This window comes from Anopheles marshallii, chromosome 3, assembly GCF_943734725.1.
Source record: "Anopheles marshallii chromosome 3, idAnoMarsDA_429_01, whole genome shotgun sequence".
Classification (NCBI taxonomy): domain Eukaryota; kingdom Metazoa; phylum Arthropoda; class Insecta; order Diptera; family Culicidae; genus Anopheles; species Anopheles marshallii.
In genome coordinates, this window is record NC_071327.1 from 61,776,308 (window position 1) to 61,793,080 (window position 16,773).

Genomic DNA, 16,773 nt, shown 5'->3' on the forward strand with positions numbered 1-16,773 from the left:
CACCCGGGTTGGCCCCAACTGTCAGAAGGTCTCCGGGTGTGGGATCGATCGATCGTTTTCGACAGTCAACAACGAAAAAAAAAACCATCCCACCATTCCCAGCGCCACCGGGCAAAGCTCACATATGCTCCACATCCATGTAGCGGGTGAAACCCCCCAAAAACACCACACACAGACCGAGAAGAGCACCCCTACACACACACATACACGCGAGACAGAGAGGCAGCCAGGGTAGCTGGGTGGTCCACAAAGACCCACCAACCAGCCTAACGAAACGAAGCGAATCAACGAATGTCCAAAAATAATAGGAACAAAAGAGCCTTCCCTGCAATGGTGGCACTCGCACGCGGGGACACGCACACGAATTTCGAGTACCGAAATGGCTCGGTTTGGTGGAACAGCGGACAATGCGGGGCGGGGTGCGAAGTGTACCGATGCCACCGATGGCCACTTGGAGTTGAAATTGAAAGTTATTATTTTATAAAAGACTTTCGTCTGTTGCCGGTCGCCAATATTGGCTTGGCTCAGTGGCTGGTGTGCGAATTTTTTTCTTTCTTTCGTCTGTTTTTCAATTAATTTCTACACGGCAGCCCCATTTTGGATCGGGGTGCAGATCGTGTTGCGACAGTCTGCCACCAGTGGTTTTTTGATGATCGTGATGAGCGGGTTGGGACCGGCTTGGGCCGCAATCGCATAGAATCTAGAGCAGTTCGAGCATGATCGATTTTCCTCGTCTTCTGCTGTGCATGTGCTGTGTTGAGTTTATTTGTCCATGACTGTGTTTAGTGTTTGCACTTGATGGGCATTGTTTCGTACAGTGGCACCGAAGTTCTTGAATTTCCTCGATGATGTCATATCGGTGGAGGTTCTTGAGCTTTATGCCTTGACTTAATTGACTTGACTATCCTTGACTTGACCGCAATTGAAGAATAATTATTTCACATTGTTTGATCTATTTAAGGGCTTTAATTGTTTGTTGTTTTTTAGTATATAATTTATTAAAATGACATAAGCGCCAAATTCAGATCGATTACAGTTGATCATTTCAGCCAAAACCCGCTGGATAGAAGGAGTTTGCGAATTTCGGGGCGAACCTACGGTGACGTGATGTTTTCACTTAACTCCGAGGGTTACGAAAAGTTGGCATGCAGCAAATGATCGTCCCACATCGGCCACACACACACACATGAAGAAGAAAGCAACATGGGAAAGAATCGCTAGATTGAAAGACACGGAGCTGCAAAAAAAAAAACAAAACTCCGAAGTAATTATACACAAAACAAATAGACTGACGAAGAGGGGTGGTTGGAAATTTATGAAATCGGCCGAGTGGTTTGACGCGGAGCCTTGGCAAGATGTTGGCGAAAAATCTATTTTGCAGGTTGATTGACACGCGGGTAACCTTGCGAGGTGAGATTTGATATTGGTTTGTTGTAAGTTACCCTCATTTGGTTTCCATATTTCTTTACCCAGCGGCATGGTAGTTATCGGAGCGAACTGGAACTGGAATCGTTTAAATTATTTCCTGACGATACGACAAGGGCCGTATTCGGTGTACCAATTTCAATATTATTTTGTTATAGTACTATATTTTTATAGTAGTAATATGCTTGGTTTATTATCTCCACCATCCACCCTACCAACTAGTGAGTATTTTTCGTTGCTTAAAAACTTCAAAGGTCTTGCCTTTGAATGGGACATTAAATATGCCGCATCAACTACATTTTTTAATCGCTGTTTGAATTGTTTAGATTCGACATAATAGTTGAATTTGTGCTAATGTTACAGATATTTACATTGCCGAGTTAGTATCAAACCTTATCCGAACTGTAACTCGGAGGACATTTACGAATAAATGTAAGGAAAGGAATCAAAGCAATAAGAACCCAAGACCTTTTGAAAATTGAATTCCTAAACCAAAATTTAATAATTTCACATTTCGGTTTAGGTTTCGTGAACACTTGCTTGAGGGTTTTTAAGGAATTGTGAAGAAAATGTGTATGTCATTGTTCAAAGTATGGATAATGAAGTTCAGTTCATATTGAATTTTCGCATTTTGACATGCACAACGTCACCCTTGTGTAACAAACAATAAGTATTGTATAGGCCTTGTAATTACCTTGTAGTTTTTGGCACAAATCAAATGAAAAACTTTGTTTAAGTTCGTTATAATTTGTTACAAAACCGACATTTTTATTTTCGACATCAAAATTGTGTATGCAAAAATCATTCATGTTGGATTAACCTGTTTTTTTTTCTGTTATCGAAGAAATACAATTAGCTTCGGAATTTATATTTGGACATCAGACGACCTGGTGCCGCATTTAATACGAAAGGACCGGTAGAAAATCCCCTCTGGATCCCCCGGAAAAATGGCTATCCACCTACGGTTAAATATAGTAAAAAAAGTCAGAAATGGCAGCTAGAAATAGACCTTTGGTGGTAAAAGTGTCACTAAAAAAGAAGATAGATTAATTGTCACTCAACAGTGACAGTCACTTAACAATGAGGTAAAAGTCATTAAGCCATTATATGACGAACACGGCTTCGTTCCTTCGACAAGTTGTTTAGTGAAAAGGTAAGGAAGCTGAAGGAGCTTCCGCTAATTCTAAACCTGTATCAACCGATTGTTCTCTTTCCTAAAATAGTTGCAACTTAATTGAACGATTTTTTTTATATTTTAATAAAAGAAAAATTAAGGGATCAATTTTCCAGGACGAAATATGTCATGGTATAAACGGACTTAGTACTGGTATTAATTCTGCACCATTACTTCAACGTTTTTGCCTTAAAAACAAACTTCTTGATATGAATAAAACACTTAAGTAATAAGTTACACTTTTGAAAAATAAGGACAGTCAATTCTATTTAGTTTTGAGTAAATAACAAAACTGTCTGGCCTGCTTTTTATTAATAGAAAATTGCTATTTTTTGCTCCCAAATTAATGCCAAAATGGAGAAAGTGGATATGCAACAGTGCAGCTTCGGTTCTCGTTCTTATTGCACACTGATCCGCTGGTAATGGATCAATTTTTCCTTGCACCACCGATACATTTTACCCGATCCGTTGCATTCACTTTCCGTATCCTGAGGCTTTTCTTGTTCGCTTCTTTGTTCGGTTTCACCTCCGAACGTGTATCGCTTTTGCCAACACTCTCTTTCGCTTCCCCATTGTTACGATCGCGCACCGATTGTTCTCTCCTATTTTTTTTTTTTTGGTTTGGTTTGGAGGAAGACCTACGAAGAGTGCCCCGGTTCAACACCGGTGGTTTAATGTTTACACAATTTCCATAAGCACACAAAATGGAAACGAATTGATGTGCGGTGCATAGTGAGAAAAAACAACAACAAATTCATAAAAACACACACACGTACACTCACTCGGCTCGGTCGAAGGTTTCCGCCCCTGGACCTCGGCCGGTGGATGCGGTTCGATCGTTCGCATAACATCTATTTATCAGTGCGATGCGATGGTGCTCTCATTATCCCCCCGAGTGCACGAATGCGAGAGCGAAAAATAAGGCGGAATCGTCGACGGCACAGCATCCGGGCTGGGAAGGCCGGCCGCCTGGCCAGCGCGCTGGTCGGGGAGTAGTGTGGCCTCCGGTATAAAAAGAACTACCCGATTTTGGAAGGCCATCAGTGCAGTCGCAGCAATCGCAGTGCAACGGTAGCCACATTCCAGTCAACCGCTAGTGTGCTTCAGCAGTCCAGCCATCCATCATGAAGATGGTAAGTGACTTCCTTACCGCAAAGGATCCTTCCTGAGCCGTTTTGGCCCTGTTGGTGCTAATGATATTCTCGCTCTCACTCGCAGTACATTGTCGCCGCGCTGGGAATGATGCTGGTGGCATCGGGCATGGTTGCCGCCGAGCAGTACCATCACGCACCAGAGTACGACCATGCACCGGCCAAACACATACCGATCGTGCACAGCGAATCGTACAGCAGCCACGATGGTAGCTACAAGTTCGCGTACGAATCGGGCAACGGCATTACGGCCCAGGAGGAAGGTTTCGTCAAGAATGCCGGCAGCAAGGACCACGAGGTGCAGGTCGCCCACGGCTCGTACTCGTACACCGACCCGCACGGTGTGCCCGTCTCGCTCAGCTACGTGGCCGATGAGAACGGGTTCCAGGTGCAGGGTTCGCACGTGCCGACACCGCCGCCGGTCCCGAAGGAGCTGGTCGATGCTTACGCCAAGGCCGCCAGCCAGCCCCAGAGCCACGATGAGCCGGAGTACGCTCAACCCGCTCAGCACGGTTACAGTGCGTACTAGGGCAGGGTTTTCAAGCGTGGCAGCAAAGGACATTCCCTTACAAGGGGCGGGAATGGTAGGATGACCGCGGGAGGACGGCATAAAAGTAATCTCAAATCAATACGACTGACTTAGAGGGTCCCGATAAAAGGGGCCAGATCCTATTATTTGCTGATGTTGTACCCAAATATATGTGATATAAAACAATTTTAAAGAAAAGTTCAACAAACGTTTAAATACTTTTTTATTTCCAGATATCGAAAAGAATTCTCAAAAAAAAACATAAAAAAAAATCATAATTTTCACACAAAATAGTTTCCGAAAGATTCGCAGCAAAAGAAAAATTATCCGTAAACGATTTACTTCCAATTGCAGCCAATGCATCCTCCAAACAGTGTGCCACTGAGGTATTGATTGCCCGCTGAAATGCTGTTACCACCGTTGATAAGTTACATAAAATGATTGCTCGCATCTTAATAACAAAATATGACGTGGCCTGGCATCGATTCGAAATTATACAGATTTTTACTTCGCACATCAAACTATGCTGCAGTATAGTGGCCGGGATGCGTCTGGCGTGATGTAACGGAGCGAGAGTAGATATTTGGTAGATTGAAACGATTGTCGATTGTTTCTCGATATGCAACGATCGAAATGAGTCGGGCGAATGAGAGAAAGAGACAGGGAACGATCGACTGTAATAGCAACTGCAATCGGTACTCCAATTTGATAGAAAATTGGACCCATATGTGGACCCCTGAAAGTAGGTGCCACACGCTGCTGTGCCAGTGATGAGATGCAAGTGCATTAGCAATCCGAACGAAGCAGGCCGGTTTGTGTACATTGCTGAAGGCACACACATCGGATAGAGTGATGGTCGTCAATTGGTTTGCAACGCTGAAAGAAAACCCAGCCGACTGGGATTGATCTTTGTGGCTGTAGGACAACTGTGCCCAAACACTGTGCTAGTAAGCATAACTCAACCAGTTTTCCGTGATGACATAATTTTGCTAATGAAGATTTAAAAACGGAAACCAAATTCATCCATAAGCATCCAATCCTCCCCTGGCGGTCCCACACAAACAAACAAAAAACCTAATGATGCGTTTAATTGCCAGCCTTGCTTGATTGATCATCGCGAGAGAGTGAGAAAAAATACCAGGGAAAGGCAAAAGATGATGCAGTAAAATGTGTGAGTATTGTTTTAATAGCACATCCGTGTGCCTTCCGCACTGGTGTTGCTGTTAAATGCTTTGATTTGATTGAAAAGTTACTGCCACAACGAGACGGACAGGGTCGTTCAGAAACATCAACACTTATCACGGGGCCTCGAACGAAACTCGGATTGATTGGTGTTTTGGTTTTTATTGTGGAAAGATATTGTCCGCCCCCTTTCGACGGAAGCTATACGATGTCGGCGGGAGCCGTATGATGGATGAGGGGAGGGGTGGGGTTCGTCGCCAAGTGGCCGGCGCAGTCTTTTCGCGGTGGGTTGCTGCACCAATATTAGTACTTTCGCCCGTGTGTTTTATTATTTTCGTTATTTTTTGTTCGCAAACTGCACCAATCACTGATGGATTACCGCATCGATGCTGGATGGTAACGAGGAAGGTGACCAACGTCTAAGCTCGTGTGTGAATACGGTTTGTTTTCCTCAAGCAGCATATGCAACCAGTACAAACAAGGTCTATTTTTAAAGAATGATTTATCTGTACAGAAATGACTATTCAGTATGCGATCTTACGCAATAAAAACAGTCTGTTTAATTGTAAATTTCACAATACATTTAATTTAACTAACAATAAGCAATCAAAATTGTAGAAAGTGGTTTAAAGAATACTCATAATTACGAAGTTCCCCACCGGTTTTTGGACTTTTTTCCAAATTGATACACCTATTTTAATTATTTACACATTGTTCTGCTTTATTTATACCCCGCGAAGGTAACTATTTTACTTGATTGTGATTCGGGATCGAATTATTTAGAAAAGCATTTGCCGTTTTTCCCTCAGCAGACCTGAACAGAGAAAAAAAATATAATCATTTTATTCTTTTTCAGCCTGATTAACCTTTTGTGCGTGTTGCTACGCACCCGATCGGATAGCGCAAACTGCGCGTAAGATAATTCAATTGTTTCGCCTAGATTTTAAAGGATCCGAAAGGAACATTAAAAAAAAGCGAACCCAATCTCAAGTGCTTTATTAGCAAAGCAAATTTAGGAGCGAATAGAAAGAAAGAAAAAAACCATCGACGTACCGTTCCGCTGTTGCATTTTTAAGCAGCGAACACGATTCAGATTTGCATCACCATTTCCCTTTTCGATAATCTTTGTTGTGTTCGCCCTTTACTGCAAAGCGTTTCAAGCATCCGAAACCAGAAGAGTGACATCAACCTCTGGTCCCGGTTTTTGGTGCGGTACCGATCGTACCAACACACCTCGCCTCGACACATGCGCCAGTTCCCAGGCTGCTTCCGGTTTTGCGCAGCAAGTCCACGGCCGCTGTTTTGGCGCACCCTACGCCATCATCAACCCACCCGCAGGCGCAGTGTTCGTTGTTCGTCCTGCCGAAAAGTGCACGCTGAGAACCGATCATATGTTTTCGCTACGTTCAACACAACAAATCGCTTTCACCTCATCGTTTTGTTTTCCCTCCTGCACCCTGTTTAGTGCGACATTTTGGAGGGGAGGGACGAAGAGAGAGAGATAGAGAGAGAAAGAGGGAGAGAAATTTTGCGGAGCAAATCTACCCCCTACATGCTGGCGACTAGTGGTGTTTATTTTAGAACCGAGACGAACATGCAGGTGTTACCGTGGCTAAATCCTTAAAATGCTAAAACCACCATTCCTATTCAACCCTGCACTCTTCTTCTCTTTCCCTCGCGTTGGTAGAGCAGCAGCCGGTGCAGCCGGTCGTTCCCCTGGTAGTGCACGGCTTGCAATAATAAAACCGATTTTCCCGTGCACCCTCCGAATAGGCAGTGATTGAATGTTTGAACAGGATGTCCTTGCTGCGGGGCGCATCGAACGACCCGAACACAACGATACACTCACAACGCACGCCAGAACGGTAGCACTGCCACAGCAGCGCCACTTTGGTGTCACCTCGTACTCGGGACGTGAGCAGGACCGGTTGCCTGGTCGGTCGTTCAGTTGGTTGGGTTTTTGGTGTTTAACATAAATTTAGGGGACCGGATGCACGGTACGGTCAGGCCGGCAGAAGTTAATTCTCCGTAACCACACCACATTATAGGTGGAACTACCGAATGTGACGACCGAGTAAAATTCATCATCCCTTGAGTACGTACGCACCGTGCATAAATTATTTCACTCTCCCGGGAAACGTAATGCAATGATTGTTTAATTTTTTAATATGATTGTGTTGCGCTTCGTTTAAAGTAATGGAATATTAATTTAATGTAATTCCAATTTTAAGGCACGATGTCGAATAAACCTGGTTTGGGTTGCGAGTTCGCGCGACAGGTTCATTTCGTTGGGTTCGTTGCTTGATGGAACGTTGAAGGTGTTTGTGCGGTTGCGAAGATGCTGCTATGAAGATCAACGCCTTAAGGTAGGCAATCGGCATATCACTCTCACTTTCAATGTTATTTGGAGTGCGCCAAATGAAAGTGAAGGTGAAGTGGTAATAAAAAATAAAATAAATAAGGTGAATAAAACGATAGTCACATAACATTTAAATTACTTTCAGTAAACCTGCTATCTGTTTGACACTTTACACAGGTTTACCGTAATTGAATAAAAAAAAATGTTAAATTAATTTAGTGAGGAAAAAAATAATAATTTGAACACAACAATAACAAAGATTTATTGAAAAAGGAATACTTAATAGAAATAGAAATAAAATAAATTTAGAATAAATTAAATAAAATAAAGAAAAATAAATAAATTAGAAATAAATTTAACCATTTATACTTTAATAAACTTTTAAGCCATTTCTTTAATTTTTTTTTTAATTTTAAAACCAATCACATACGAATAAACTTACGCAAACCCTTCACAACATCCTCGTTAGCATACAGTACCGAAAAAATATCATAATTATGAGAAATTTGATACGTTCTCTCTTTAATTGTAAACCATCCAGCTGTCGAATTTGGTTTGAAATTTGAATGTTTACCCATTCATCAGCAGTACGTGCCCATTACCGTTGCCGTGGTGTGATAAGTGAACGGGGCAACCGAAACCGGTGGCATTCCCTCAGCAATCAAGCATTAAGGCATCATCAAGTTGACCCTTTTACCTGCTGACCCATAAGATCCTTTCGTTTTGCTGTGGGATACCTCTACGTCAATGGGTATCATCGGCACGGTTTCGTTGATTGAACACTCCAACCGTCACAGCATCATAATCTTATCAAACACAATCGTAAATCCCGCTGTACCGAGCGGTAGCGGTAACAAATTATACCGCCATCTTGAAGCTGGATAGCTCCGAACCTAGCGTCAGGTGTGTGGTGATCGAGGATAACTGGTTGGTTTGGTGCAATTTGCCACTTGAATTTGTGCAGCTCCCACCGGTGGCTGTGAGATATGCGATCGAGTGCTGGACCACCGTTTGACATTTCAACTCGCGAGTGAAGATCACCAGCGCACGGGGTAACTGGGCGCATCCGTGCATCGATCACACGCGATGGTGTTGATGTGTGAGGTGTTGTTGAAGTTTGATAGCTGCTTCCTTTTTGTTTGATGATTGCTATTTATTACTGTCAACTTTACAACGCTCTGTTGAAACGTGAAATAAAGAGCGATGAATTACTTGGAATTGAGCATCGGTGGGAGGCGATTGTATTCCATCTCTAATCAGATTCCACCACGTGTTGTAGTTCCACCAGGAACCGCCTGAACCTCTAACCTCTTGGGGTGACAAACTCAACGTCCAGCTGGGTACAAAACGTGCTGGAACAGCAGCATTTCATTTACATGATCAACACCGCAAACGAGAGAACCACTGGTTCCATTTCCAGCAACGTGCTGGGATGGATTTATCTGTTTGCAAATATTCACTTAACTCGATTGAGACATTCGCCTCTTTGCATTTCAAATCAATTTAATCCGCTAAATAGTTCAGACATGTCCTGTGAGATTGGCTGTGTTGTGTTTGACCTTGAACACTTTTTGACCAAAACCAGTTCTGTCATCTAAACAAGGCTGCTCGCCTTACGCTACCGCCTTCGGGATAGTACAAAGTGAACACAAATTTGGTAAAAAGTGTTTGTTGGAAAGTTTATTCTTTTTTTCACTCTTCAACACAGACACTCATCCCTGTCCCACCACGAAGTAAAGCTTAACACCCGAAACGAACCGAAGCGCAACCGCTTACAGCTGCTTCACCATTGGACGGTACCCGTTCTCGTCGGCGGTGTAAGTGACGAGATAGCGCTTGCCGTTGTTGTCGGTGTACTCGTACGATCCGCTAACCGAGATGGCCTGCACTTCCGGATCCGCAGAGGATGCCTTCAGCTCTGCCTTTTCTTCACGCTTCTGTCCATCGGACTGCTCGTAGCTAGGGGTGAAAACAAAGGATTTAGGATTCACAAGGGTTCCGCGAAGGGTCGTTCCGAGCTCCCATTGGCTTACAAGAACTTGTAGCTGCCGTCAACGTTCATCTCCTTGTCGTCGGACACGATGGAGGTATCTTCGGCAAGGCACACACCCAACAGGCACACAAATGCAAACACCGCGACCTGCAATAAGGGTTTCGATTACGATGGTACCCTCGTTCGCTAGATCTATATACCTTTGCACTAGACTTACGAATTTCATGTTGGACTCTGTTTTGGAGCTTTGAGAAGGTTTCACTAAACACAACGCGAGGCGAATACCGTTTATTCCAAGGAGATAACACTGAGCAACTGATATTCCAACCCTTCCTAGGCCCGGCTTTTATATGCGAATTCGGTCACCAAACTGCTGCTGCATTCTTGGGGAATCTTCGGGAAGAGGGGATATCGTCAGACATCAAGAACCCCAGCCTACCCATCCATGTTCTTCCGCTGGGTCATTTATTCTCAACCATCCTCGCCGTGGTCCCATCACCCATCAACCGATCCGAACGGCGTTGATCAAGTTCAATTTTCTTCCCAAAAACCGCCAAACGAAACCGCATCATCGAAGTGACCAAAATCAAATCAACCCACCGCAAGGAATGTCTGGCAGAATAGTTTGATGCTATTTTATTTTGCTTTTGCTGTGCTTCACTTTACGATCATTTCACGTTTCCCTTTCAGCTTGGCGCGCTGGGAGCCGCGGAGAAAAGAAAAGCATCATCGACGGCATCATCGTGCGTTATCATTAGCAGCACCGCATCGTCGTGTTCGGGGATGATACGATATGAAGATGAGCCCGGCTCGCACCACTGGCGATCCGCAGAAAAAAAAACAAAACCTGTATCCTGTGTCTGGGGTTCGTGTCGACACTGACATCGACATCGGCCCCGGTCAAGGATGGAGTTACGCTAATTTACGACCGTGCGCAAAGTTCAGAGTGCGTTGAATTAGAATTTCTAATGGACAGAGGCATCTTCGGTAGGGGCAGATGGTAGCGTACCTGTCCAGTGAAGTCACTTGCCTGTCCGTATGCGGACCGCAGTGCTGTGTTCTGGCGCCTACGTCATACCATACCGGACGGGATGCTCCCAAAGTCATCAATTTGTGCGTCCATAAAATGGAGTGTTATCGCTCGGTTGAAGTAGGATTGGAGTTCTTGCGAGAGATGGATATTTACTGTACCGGTTGAGAGCAAGATAATTGATATTGCGAACTGAGACTTCGGCAATGAATTGGGCGAGTTTTTTTTTTTTTGCAAACCGGGATATTCGCACCTCTTTACATCAGAGCTTTGTTTTTCCGATTATTAGCTCGGAACGGTCATCAATCAGCTTCATTTTCATGTGTTTTTGTCCAGAGTTATTGTGTAGGAGTTAAGGAAGCGTTAGCGTTTTTTGTAGTTTATGAGTCTTGATGAGTTAAGTAAAGTTTAAAGTTACAGCAGAATATTGAAGATCATTAGTTCCCCAATTACTTTATTTCATATGAATTTTTTATTTCATGAAATCTTTCAATTTTCTTTTATGTTGTTCTTTGATGAGCTGCTTTTGGTGTTTTTAGAAAATTTCGCTGACTAGTCTTTGAACTAACTGTTTGTTTCTAGATTTTTTTTTATCAAAAGTCAAATAATTAAAAACAGTATTCAATCAGTCACCCTCCTCTGGGTCTAATATTCTATTAAAAGACCGGCAGGAGGTGTTTTCTTCTGTTTTGCTACATCTACGAAGGATGTTTGTTGCCTTTAGAATAATTCCGATTTTGCTGTGTTGAAATTATGTTTCTGTAACTTCGTTATGATTGTCTTCCTTATTTCTTTAGTCTTCTTAAAACAAGTTTAGAATGATCCTTATCACGGTTATTTTGCATCATTCAGATGATCGTGTTTTTTCGAAGAACGTAAGGACGACCAAGCCGTATCGATGTATATCATACGAATAATCAGTCCTAGCTACGGGCGAACGGTCCGGATGAGATTTTGCCTCCGTCCTGTCGTGCGAAGGCCGGCGCCTTTGCCAATACACCACCGGACCGCACCATTCAATAGATTGCTATGAAGCTAACACATGATATGCAGCAGGGGTCTCCAAACTACGGTCCGCGGGCCGCATGTGTCCCTCGAGAACCTCCAGTGTGGGCCGCGGCGCTATCGCTGTTGTTAAAATTTTAATAAATTGTCTAACAAAAATAGTTATAATATTGTTTAACTATTCAAATACTAATTATTATAATAGTCAGTAACATTAAATACTAGAAATAGTGTAAAAAAGTCATCTCGAGTGCAACATCTGTGTAAATCACCCGCTAGAAAATGTGTTAGTGGCCCCCACGCTATCGTAGTTTCAATCAATGCGGTCTGCGAGTTGAAAAGTTTGGAGACCCCCGATATACAGAATAGAGCAGCACATGTGTTTATATTTTTCAGGAAGAATTATTTTTTTTTAATTCAATTTATTCAAAGCAGCGAAAGTAAAATATTCGTCTACAATGGCTTCTAACAAAACACATCGAAAGCCAAAAAGACTGTATATCGTCGAAATAAACAAAGCGAATTTCCTTCGAGCAAACACTAGTAGCTCCCTACACAAAGCTAATGCAAAAGTCTACCATTTCTGCCTTATTTGCATAAGCAGAATGTTGAGCTGGAGAAGGAAACCTGTTCGCCATACTTCCCAGTATTCTAATCTATGGACTTCTAGAATTGTGCTACACTACGAGAATCCTTTCCGTCGCGACCTTGTGATGGTAACAAAAACTCCTAAGCACCACACTAACAGGCCACTGATTGCTAATGTTTGTGTGTGTGCAAAATACGACCGAGACCTCTGGCGCCAATAAAACAATCTGGATCACTCATTATCCAGACCGAGCACACAGAACCGGATACCCACCGGGTCGGGTATGATAAATCAAAACCTTGAAAAGCACATCTTCGGCAGGCCTTGCTCTGCAAAACTCCTACAACAAGCCAAGCATTGGTTTGGCACACACGAAAAAAAAAGCCACAAGTCTCGTCAAAACCAAACAAAGTTTTATCGTATTCTCAAGCGCTCGGACTCGGAGCTGGCCGGTGTAGGACAAACAAGTTCGTGGCGTGCTGCTACCGATGCTGCACCGGTAGAAATTCATCTTCAACCACGCGCAGACAGCAGCCGGGCCGGTGCTGAAAGGTTACAGTGTCCATTATCTGCATACCACACTGTGGGCTAGTTGGCTCTAGTGGCTGATACATTCCAGTGATAGAAGCGATTTTCGTTATTTCACTGCTGTTGTTTCAGAAAACTCGCGCATCTTCTGGGCTGCCGCCTGTACTGTGGCAAAACCAGCACACACAGCCGCACGCGCGAGAGAAAAAAAGAGCAGGCAGACCGTCTCGCACACCGGAATCTGTATCAGTTTGGTGCGGAATTTGAATTAATGGAGGTCATCTAGTGTTTTTGGTTGGTGAGTAGCCGGTTGGTGAAGATCCTCGGTGGATCGGTCTACGGATATATAACCCGGTGGCTCTGCTACCCCAGTGCATTGTAGCATCGAAGAGCTTAGTGAAAAGATCGAAAGCAAACAAAAGCTTCCTTTACCTAGCGAACATAGCAGTTCTTATTCTAATCCAAACTAGCAACAATGAAGTGCCTGGTGAGTGATCTGCAACAGAACAATTGCAAGTGCTGGACACGAGACGTACGGGAATAGAAAGTGCTAGAAAGGCAGTGCGGATAAGAGCATTCTATACGCTCCTTCACTCAGTTTTTAGAAGAGGATATTTAGCATACTTAATATCCCAACATGTGGCAATTCCGGAAGCGATAAATTATCGAAAAAAAACCACTTCCAACCACGTCGTTTGTCTATTATTTTTCGTACCATGTTGTTAGATCTGTCTAGAAAAATCAATTTTCTACAGGCGATTATATCTGCAACTTTGTCATATTCTCCTGCTGCTTAACGGCACTACTAATGGCCAGTGGCATTCGCTGCGTCTCAGCAGGGTGTTGATAGATTGCAGCATGTAAATATTATGATGGCATAATAAACCTCCCGCCACACGCAAACGCATGGAGGAGTGTGAAGCTTTAGGCGAGAAAAATCCACAAGGTCGCGCTGAAATAGAGAAAAAAAGAAGCCACACAGCCACGGTTGATAGCTATTGATTGATTTTGTATGCTTTGACAAACCTTGCCTAGAGAATAGTATGCTTTAACTCCAGAATGAAGAGGAAATTGTGTCACGAAATGGTTTTTGTTGCGTTTACATCATCCAACGATCGAATTTCATTGCCAATTAAGCTCATCTTAAGCTTATCTTGCCGGTACGGACCGGGAAGCGTTCGCGGTTCGCTTCCGGCTAATTAGAATCGTCGCCCTAATCTTGCCTTTATCCCCACGAATTCTAGATCGTTCTCGCTGCTCTGATCGCCATCGCGGCGTGCGCACCCCAGGGTGACATCGAGGTCCGCAAGCTGGATATCGACCATGCCGGTCTGGTGGACGGTTCGTACAGCTTCAGCTACGATCAGTCGGACGATCACAAGCGCGAAGAGTCGGCGGTGCTGAAGACGGTGAAGAACTTCGACAACGAGGATGTGCCGGCGCTGGCCATCACCGGCCAGTACGAGTTCACCGATCCGGACGGCAAGCGCTACATCGTCAAGTACACCGCCGACGAGAACGGTTTCAACCCGACCATCACCGAGGCCTAAGTGAGCTCGTGCCATGGCATACCACCATATCTGTGTCCGCGTTAGCTTCCGTGCGGCGGAAGATCGTTCGCCAATCTTACAAAGATGCCTTTTTTTCGTGCAGGGGAACGTTAAAAAAAAACACACTACCAGTCGAGGGAGAGAGAGAAAAAGAGAGTTGTAAACTTTGATGTGAAATAATACAAAAAAAAATATACAAAACATTTCCAAAAAACCAAATCTTTGCTGTCACATACGTTAAGAGGGTATACGACCACCTTACCGTCCAAGGACGAACACCTCCTTCGGTAGACATCCGAACACGACCTTCACGGTGGCGGTGATAGAGGGACACACATTTTTTGGGGGCGAAACGCTAAACCATCATCATCATCTGCATCTGGTGATTCGGGAAACCACGACAGCCCTCGGCGATCAACTTGACCAACTGCCTCACAGACACAAATATCATCGATCATTCTCGGACCGTTCGGAGGCAAGCACGCGCTCGAGTGTTTGATAATTTGAGGCTGATTTGTTTAACTACCCGAGTGTCGATGGCCACCGGTGGCTTGCCTCCTCCGTGCTATCTCAGCCGATCTACCCCATCTGTGGGGGATCGACGGGGACTTTACGCACGCGCTCCCACTGTTTAACCTATGCACATGATCATCGCATCGTCTTGCGCGCCTTGGACCCGTCACCCACCCCATCGCCAGACTGATACGAGGACCGCGAGGACATGCTGGTTGAGTGGTTTGTTTGCAAGGTGTTTTTTTTTTAAGCAATAGCGTGCGGGCTTCACAGGGGGATGTCTTACGCCATCGGCACATGTGCGAGATAGTAGTGTCATCGTTATGCAGCATCTGGCTGGATGTGTTAGATGCGTTTCCTATTCTCGCTTCCACCCCACTTTCTTCTTGCTTCGTTCGGATCAATCCACACACCGATTTGCTGGTGTGTCCCAATAAGCCTCATCGAAGATCTTGGTTGGTTTGTTTTTTTTTGCTCTCTCAACGCGCGATAAAACAGCACTACACATCACCGAAAATAAGAGACCTTCAAGGAAATCGATGCACAATGGCAGATTACGAACATGAATGTCGTTATGGGACGCGTCGTGACGAATGGGAGTAATTGATTGGTGCCGATAATGAGATGGAAGTTCTTCGCCTCATCGCTTTCGCTTATCTCATCGTATTTTCATGGGGAATATGCGTGTGCTTCTCTCTCTCTCTCTCCTGGGCAAGCTAGAAATTTTACAAAAGGTCACGAAGGGAAGTACGATGAAAGAGCATACTGCAGCAACATATAACACCAGCAGCAAACAAACAAAAAAACAATACACCTTAGACAATCGTAATGCCAACCTTACCTTCTCGATCTGTTCCACGCGCCCCTGGACGTAATGATGATTGAAGCTGTTCCATTATTACCGGCCGCCTGTTGGGCGGGATTCGGTGGCTTCATCCTGGAATGGTTTTTACTCCCTTTCGCGCGACGCGTCGAGTGCATGGTGGAAATGTTAAGACAGAAGCCGACACACCACCGACCGGTCATTGGTCTTGTTTGGCGTGCGGATCGCGGAAGGCGTTAATTTTTAAACAAGCCGATTCCAACGCGTAATCTGCCACAGCTGTGCTGTCCATGTGTCGATCTGTTAACTCATGGATTTTTTTTTCCAGTGGCAGCGCGCAAGTGTTGGGTTTTTTATTTCTTTTCATGGTCAGCTTTCGGGACAGGGAACAATTTTTGTGCAAAAACACCATCCGAAACGAAACCACCGCAAAGTGCGATCGGGCGTTTATTTAATTGTCAAACATTTTTCACAGGGTAAGAAATCATTAACTGTGCACACATGCTAACGAGAAGCTTGTTGATAAATGGACAAATTTAAGCAAACGTTAAAACATGTTGGTAGAGATTTTTCGGTGCCTTCTTCGATATTGTCACCTGTCTGAAGTGAATGGCGTTATGAATCGAACATTGAAGCGCCGAGTTGCATAGTGCGATAAGTGTGTAGTAACATATAGAGCGGTAAATGTGAGCATGAAGCTGTCACCTATGTGATAATTCTTGAATGCATATTGCGCTTTTGCGTACTCGATGGATTTGATGATGTGTACAAATGGCAATACTATTTGCTTCAATTGCTGTTCTTGCCGTTAAGGTTGATATTGTTTGATTAAAACGATATAAATTCGATTCAGTATAGTAAATTGGGTGTGTAAATTTGATAATCTTTCGAAAATTTGGCTAAGAACTATTAATTGCACGCC

The 16,773-nt window shown here is 44.1% G+C and overlaps 3 protein-coding genes across 3 annotated transcripts; 2 read left to right on the forward strand and 1 right to left on the reverse strand.

The window, feature by feature from the left end:
• Positions 1–3,723: 3,723 nt before the first annotated feature.
• Positions 3,724–4,279, forward strand: LOC128712239 (endocuticle structural glycoprotein SgAbd-2-like). The gene is made up of 2 exons (XM_053807135.1): positions 3,724–3,732; positions 3,818–4,279. Exons 1-2 carry the CDS (start codon positions 3,724–3,726, stop codon positions 4,277–4,279), a joined length of 471 nt encoding a protein of 156 aa, XP_053663110.1.
• Positions 4,280–9,592: 5,313 nt separating this feature from the next.
• LOC128713812 (endocuticle structural glycoprotein SgAbd-3-like) lies at positions 9,593–10,039 on the reverse strand. Its single transcript, XM_053808681.1, has 3 exons — positions 10,031–10,039; positions 9,854–9,960; positions 9,593–9,779 (listed from the first exon to the last, which is right to left on the reverse strand). The coding sequence occupies exons 1-3, from the start codon at positions 10,037–10,039 to the stop codon at positions 9,593–9,595; spliced, it is 303 nt and encodes a 100-aa protein (XP_053664656.1).
• Positions 10,040–13,440: 3,401 nt separating this feature from the next.
• Positions 13,441–14,515, forward strand: LOC128712211 (flexible cuticle protein 12-like). The gene is made up of 2 exons (XM_053807106.1): positions 13,441–13,452; positions 14,210–14,515. The coding sequence occupies exons 1-2, from the start codon at positions 13,441–13,443 to the stop codon at positions 14,513–14,515; spliced, it is 318 nt and encodes a 105-aa protein (XP_053663081.1).
• Positions 14,516–16,773: the final 2,258 nt, after the last annotated feature.